Source organism: Netta rufina (assembly GCF_964035555.1).
Source record: "Netta rufina genome assembly, chromosome: 13".
In the NCBI taxonomy this organism is placed as follows: Eukaryota; Metazoa; Chordata; class Aves; order Anseriformes; family Anatidae; genus Netta; species Netta rufina.
In genome coordinates this window covers 19,099,454-19,106,293 of record NC_140136.1, presented here as the reverse complement: position 1 = coordinate 19,106,293, position 6,840 = coordinate 19,099,454, and the positions used below count along the sequence as shown (strand labels likewise).

General features: G+C 44.8%; 1 protein-coding gene across 1 annotated transcript; it reads left to right on the top strand.

The window, feature by feature from the left end:
• Positions 1-116: 116 nt before the first annotated feature.
• Positions 117-5,418, top strand: ORC6 (origin recognition complex subunit 6). The gene is made up of 7 exons (XM_084294560.1): positions 117-199; positions 298-427; positions 797-960; positions 2,029-2,118; positions 3,262-3,374; positions 4,334-4,408; positions 4,782-5,418. Exons 1-7 carry the CDS (start codon positions 135-137, stop codon positions 4,952-4,954), a joined length of 810 nt encoding a protein of 269 aa, XP_084150686.1. The 5' UTR covers positions 117-134; the 3' UTR covers positions 4,955-5,418.
• The last annotated feature ends 1,422 nt before the right edge of the window (positions 5,419-6,840 follow it).

Genomic DNA, 6,840 nt, shown 5'->3' with positions numbered 1-6,840 from the left:
CCGCCCCGCCGCTTGGCCATTGGCTCGCCCCGCGGAAGCGCTCCGCTCCAAGCCCATTGGCTCGAGGGGAGGTGATTGGCGTGGGGAGCGGCCAATCAGGCGCGGCTGCGGCTGCGGCGCGGGGAGACCGGGGCATGGAGCGCGGGGCCGTGAGGCGGCTGGCGGCCAGGGCGGGCCTGGGGGAGCCCCGCGTCGTCAGGTGAGGGGCCGGGAACGGGAACGGGCACGGGCGGGGGCTGCGGCAGGGCAGGGCCGGGCCGGCCCGTTCCGTTGCGGAGCGCTCCCCGTGTGTTGCAGGAAGGCCGAGGAGTTCCTGCGGCTGGCCCAGGTGAGGTGCCCGGGGCTGCTGGCGCAGACGACGGCCACGGGCAGCGCCGTGATGTGCCTGGAGCTGGCGGCCCGCGCCGCCGGGAGGCCGCTGGACAAGGTACGGGCGGGGGGAGGATGGGGGCGGGGGGGGGGGCAGCGGGCACCGCTCCGCGCCGCCCTGAGCCCGGCGGCCTTTGGCTTAGCCTGGGGTTGTGTGTGTGAAAGAAGGGCCGTGTCCTCTTACATCAAAAAAAGGCAAACTCCGGGTGTAAAAGTCTGAAAACAACACGGCCTTAAGGGATGTGGCGTTCTCGGCGGTTAGTCTGCCTCTGTGCAGTGAACGCCTACAGCACGCGTTGCACAGAGCTGTTTAATACAGCGATTGAACCTCACCTTGGGGCAGCGCGCAGTTACTAACCTCTGCCAGTTGACTGGGGGAGATGCCAGTCTTCCACTAATCCTCGGGGCTTGTCTTTATCTCTGAAAGAGCTACTTTATTAAACTCTCCGGCTTGAACAAGACGACCTACCAGAACTCCATCAAGTCTTTGGAGTGTTTGCTAGAGGTGAACCCGAGACTGGGAATACGAGACCTGGCGGTGCAGTTCTGCTGTACGGAGGCAGTAAATACCGCTTCAAAAATACTGCAGAGGTGAGGAAGCTCTCAAGATCGCACCAGTAATCGCTAGTAAGAGTCTTTGTTTGTTAAATGTGTAGAGAGCTTGTTGTTTGCAAGGGTCAGGTATCTCCCACCGACTGGACTCCAGTGAGGTAAGTTCTTAGCACTGACTATCCAGCCACTTATCTAGGCCACTTTAAAAAACATGTTAGATTGTGAATCTTAGTAAGCCATTGTCTGAGTCCCAGTCCTATAACTCAGAGTAATATAAAAAAGATAAGACATTTAGTCATTGTAATTATCCACAGAATCACGCTTCCACATGATCATGTCAGAGTTCAGACGTAATGCTCAGTAGAAACAAATCCTCCTTTCTGGAGAAGCAAATCTCTAAAAACGCACATTACTCTACATGTAAAAACATCAGGTAGAACACTTCAACAGTGATTCAACAGATTTAACTAAAGCTTTGCTCCGTGTAGCATCTACTTTAACAAGAGCAATCACTGAAGAGCTCTGGAGTGCTGTTACCCTGCTAGCGTGTTTAAAAACTGCCAGGGATTCAAAGTATTCTGAGTTGCAGGACAGGGAACAAAGACCTGTGTATGCTTCTGGGTGCTAACTACAAACTAAAACAAATAGCCTGGGGACAGGTGGACAGTAAAAAATTAAATTCTTCACAGTGCTGAACAGCTAGAAGTCATCTGCCAGATGAAGCCTTAAATATGTATTATAGGAATCAAACTATAATTCTACCCCATATAATAGAATGGATTTATGTAAAGTATCTTAATGCAATTTTTACGTGTAATGTAGAGAGAAAAGCAGGTGTAGGTGGGGAACACCAGATTTCACTGTCATGCCTTGATTCAGACCCCTAATTCAAAATACCTTCAATTCAAATAGAGGAGGTGATCCCCACTCCCTTCTTTTCCCTGTTTTGCTCTGCTCAGCCAGTAACAGCTGTTTGTGCTTGACTAAGTTACAAAGGACCAAGTGATCCAATGTGAGACCTGTTCAACTGCTGAGTGCCATGTGACAAATTAGTCTCAAGAGCTTCATTTGTGGAGAATGCATTATACAATTATTGTTGCTTTTTAGGTACGAATCCAGCCTTCCCGAAGCACAGCAACTGGAGCTTGATTTCTCAAAACCACTGTTTACAACGGCTGCGTTATTCACTGCATGCAAGTAAGTACAGCTTGAGGGAACTTCTATGGGCTTAAATACCTAGGGAGACATCAACAGAGATAATGCCTCCAGTGTAAGCAGTTGATTTTTTTTTTACATGCCTGAACAGTCGGAAGGCTCCTTCCTAGCATGCCCTACTTTCTTTACTCCTGGAACTGGAGACAGGCCTAGCAAACAAGGCTACACTGCATTTGCCTTCAGGAGGAAGCAAAAGTATTTGTATCAAATACACAGAAAAGAATCTTGAGATTTTTGTCCTAGAACAAATGAAATATGTCTTCCCTGGTGTCTGGGGGATGCTGTGGATAATTCCATTAGGACATATTATCCATAGCAGTAGTTGAAGAACTCCTGTTAGTGTTTTGCACTTTGCCTTTTTGCACTTTGCCCTCCTTCTTTTCAGCATAAGCTGTGTAACAATAGTCACATTTTTAGATTTAACGAGAACTTTTTTCCTTTGTCAGACTAGATTTGAGCTAGGCATAAAGCAAAAAGTTGTACGTGGCTTTTGGTGGAAGACTGCTTAGAGTTGCAAGAATGGCTTACTAGCTTACATTTGAGCACCAAGAAGCAGCTGTTCAGAAGAATGAGAAGCTCTGAGCCCTACACCACCGCATCCCGTGCCTCTAGGAGATGGATCTGTCTTAGCTGTAGGCCAGTATCAGCTTGGAAGATGGGTATCAGGAGAGTTTGACTCAGACAATGCTTTGTAAGAATTTGCTTGCACACATATCTTCCCTTTTTAACAATTTTTGGAAGCAGTTCAGGTGCCACATAGTTTTACAGCTCTTGACAAATGTTCTCTGAATGGTCCCATTCAGCTCTTGACAGTAATAGGATTTTGCCCTGGTTCCCTTAAAACCTGCATAGTATCTTATTCTAGTAGTTTCCCCTTGTAATTTGAACTAACCATGGGCTTCACTTCCTGACTTGTCTTGATCAGGTAGTGTAGGGGTCTTTTTTTTTTTCCTTTTTATTTTTTAAGCTATTTTTTTTCTAAGTGAGGAAAGGGTTAGAAAGGACCAAAACCTCTGGCATACTTTTCTTCATTCTCACAGTGTTGGTACAGTAAACGTCACCTCACCTGAGTGATAGTTGCTGAAGTGTTGTTTCCTACAAGGTTAAATCAACTTTCTGTTGTAGGTGCTTAAAGCTAAAAGTGGACAAAACTAAAATCTTGGCTACATCTGGGGTGAAAAAAGCAATATTTGATCGGCTGTGCAATCAAATGGAGAAGATAAGCCAGCAGCTCAGCAGTAAGTTTTTGGCCTTACCGTTGTAATACAGCATACCCATCACCTGGCCTCACAATGCCTCTCTCCTTTTCCACTGGTTATTTCATTCTGATCACTTTCAGCTGTTCCCTTCTAGTAAAACCTGCCCACTGTTCCAGTATGTTGCCTGCAGTCCAGTTCCCAGTCACAGTCTGGGACTGACTTGCTTCTGGGGAAGTCACAACAGCTTACAACGTGGCAAGGCCAAAAATACCTGTTTTCCTCTCTACTCAAATGCTTGCTGCTCCGTAAAGTCTGTGCTGCAGTAATTTACTCCCTGCTTCTCCCGTATCTTGGATTCTCCTTGCCTGCTTTCTGCATCTTGTTAACATAGCAACAAAACATGGAAATTACCATAAACATTTTGCTACCTCTGTTGCTTTGACTGACACTTCTGTGTTTTCCCTTCCTCCACTGCAGTGTTAACACACATCTAAGCCTTGATCTTCTGGTGGTAATTCAGCCATTACCTGACACCAGGCCTCCACATGCCGCAGGCAGACATGAGGAGAGTCTTTCTTACCTGTTGTTGAATCTCTCTTCCCTCCTTTTTGTGGAGGAAGATTGAAACACGATACGTGAGTTCCCATCCTTGTATTTCTGCTCCTTCCTACTTATCTCCTTTTTTCCTTTCCCAGACTTTCATCCCCACACTACTACTGCCAGTACCCCTACTTCACTCGTCTTCATATTTCATACATGATGTTTTCTGGAGTGTAACTGCCTGAACCCAGGCCAAAAGCTACTACTCTCTACCTAGGCATGGAGCTGCCCATGGTGAAGTTATCCCCCTCCCCCAGACAAGCAGCTAAGTAAGGGCAGCTGGTAGTTTCTGTACCAGATTAGGAAAGAATGTGCATCTGTATACAGTCTCCAGCACGTTGTGGGCATCTGTAATACAAAGCAGAGGTAATGACACTATTTTTTTCTATTTTTTTTAGAAGATGATGTCCCCCTGGCTGCAGAGACATCCGAAAGCCTGCAGACTGACCCAGAACACTGCGAGAAGGAAGACGGTAAGTCGCGTTTAGCTGTGAACTAAAACCAGAGCAGTTCTGGGCTTTGTTACTGCATACTGATACTTGAGTTATAATATCCTATAAGGATCAGTTGGCAGCAGCTTATACAGTTCTGCAAGCCAGTGCCTAACAAATGAACTAAGTGAACACAGCAGGATGATGGCATTTATACTGTGGAGTTAAGTGCAACTCTTACATTCAGCCACAGAAGTAGTGACTGTTGTGGGAGGCGGGCAGAGGAGCAAACCCCAGGATGATAATGCAGTGATAGTCCTTGTACATCAATAGGTTTATCTCTGTATGCTTGCTGGTTATTCCCAGCACCATATTGCCCCGATGGCCCATCATGGACTTGCTCTTTTTATCATAGGATCTGAAGATGATGATGATGATGAGGTGCAATGTAAACAGCCAAAGACTGAAACAAAGCAAGACTATGAAGAATGGAAAAAGAGAATTCTGGAAAATGCTGCTAAGGCACAACAGGCCAATAGGGGTACTGATTCTGTGCCACCTTGTAATATCACTGCTGCTTGCTCATAGTTTTAATTCCCCCTCTGTTCTAACAAGTATTCCAGTAGCATATGAGTGACAGCTGGCTGGTAGTCAGCTAATATTATTTATGAGCTACTTTTTAAATATTTAGGATTTATTTTATTAAATGATGTTGGTATTCAGATGATTTTTGTAAAAAGCATGTTTGATGACTTGCCAGGCTGGCATTTAAGCAGTTGTGACATTAGGTAGTAAGATAGCTTTGTTTTCCTTGCTGCAAGAAGCAGGTAACATTTCAATCCCATATTAAATGTGAATAAATTGTAAGTTACATGACCTTGTGCCTCAGGATGGAAGTAGTCAGTGAAAAGAGAGGGAGGGGACTAATGGTGCCTTGTTAAACAGTCGAAGTCTGATAAATTGTTTTCACTGCCAAATAAATATTTTTATCACTGAATTGAACTTAGTTTTTATGACCTGTGTGGGACTAAAGTCTCTTGTGCATGTAAGGGGGTGACCAGCTGTTCCAAGAAACAATAAAGATACCAGAGAGAAAAGCTTTTTACTATATTGTCAGGTTTTTGGCAATTGCTTTTCACATGTAAAACCCTTAGAGGGTGGGCAAAATAAAAGACAGAGGACAGTGCTGTGGAAGATATCTGGGGAACAAGGATTTCAAAGCCAGGGCAGTGGGTAATTTGCATCTCAGGGCCATGAGCTTCAACTGAAGAGGAGAGGGTTCTGCCCAATAGTTCTTGGAGACAACTTCTGCAGTCCTACACTTTCATCCCACCTATAGAACTTCTTCACTGAAAGGGTTGTGAGGCACTGGAACAGGCTGCCCAGGGAAGTGGTGGAGTCACCATCCCTGGAGGTCTTCAAAAGACGTTTAGATGTAGAGCTTAGGGATATGGTTTAGTGGGGACTGTTAGCGTTAGGTTGGAGGTTGGACTCGATGACCTTGAGGTCTCTTCCAACCTAGAAATTCTGTGATTCTGTGATTATACTATAGTGAAGGAAAATCACAACTTCTAGCAGTGCAGGGCTAGTATAACTTTAATTAAAGTCAAACCAAGCCTGCTGCCCCTCTCTTGTGTTTTCTATGTGAGTTGTGCATACAGACATCAACTTCCATAAACCCTCATTTCAAAACCCATAGGAAAGTAACTTGTCTGAACATAAAGATTTGAAACGCTGTCCTCACATGAACTTCTCAACAGTATTTTAATGGCTTGCCAAAACCTCACCACAGTGCATGTTCCCTGCTTACCTGGGTGACAATGTTGGCAGCAGGGTTTACAGATAGTTAATTCCTGCTTTAGCTTTCAGTTTATTGAGACTTTGTTTTTTCATAATTACTGTTCCAGTGTCCTATAGACCATGTGTCCTTTTAGCTTTTTGTAAACCCCAAAGCAAAATGCACAATTTCACATTGTGAAACATCCCATAAGGCTGCAGAGATGGTCTTCCTAGACTCTGCAACCACGTCATTCTGCAGTACAAAAGGGATTTCTTTCTGTTAAGAATTCAGTAGCAGTTCTACAGGCCAGATGCAGCCTCTCTTTGTAAAAAATGGAGAGGAAATAGAAGACAGCAGAGATCATCTATATTTATCACCCTCTTACAAAAATAGAAGAAGAAGCACACTAAGTAGAAAATCAAAACTTACTAAACATTTACCTTTCATTTCTTTGCCTCCCAATGCAACTGAAGCATTAAAGAAAGGAAATAACTTCTGGTCAACTGCAATTAGCAAGAGACAAATTCATTCCTGACGAGAGTCCCAAAGTGAACCAGTAACTTTTTCAGGGAACAGACTCCAAACAAATGCCTGATGGGCAGAGAAAAATCTTAAGTTATTCAACCCCCCTGAGTAGGAGCTGTAACAAAACATCTATTAAGTCTCATCTAATATGTGGCAGAGGGTCTTCAGG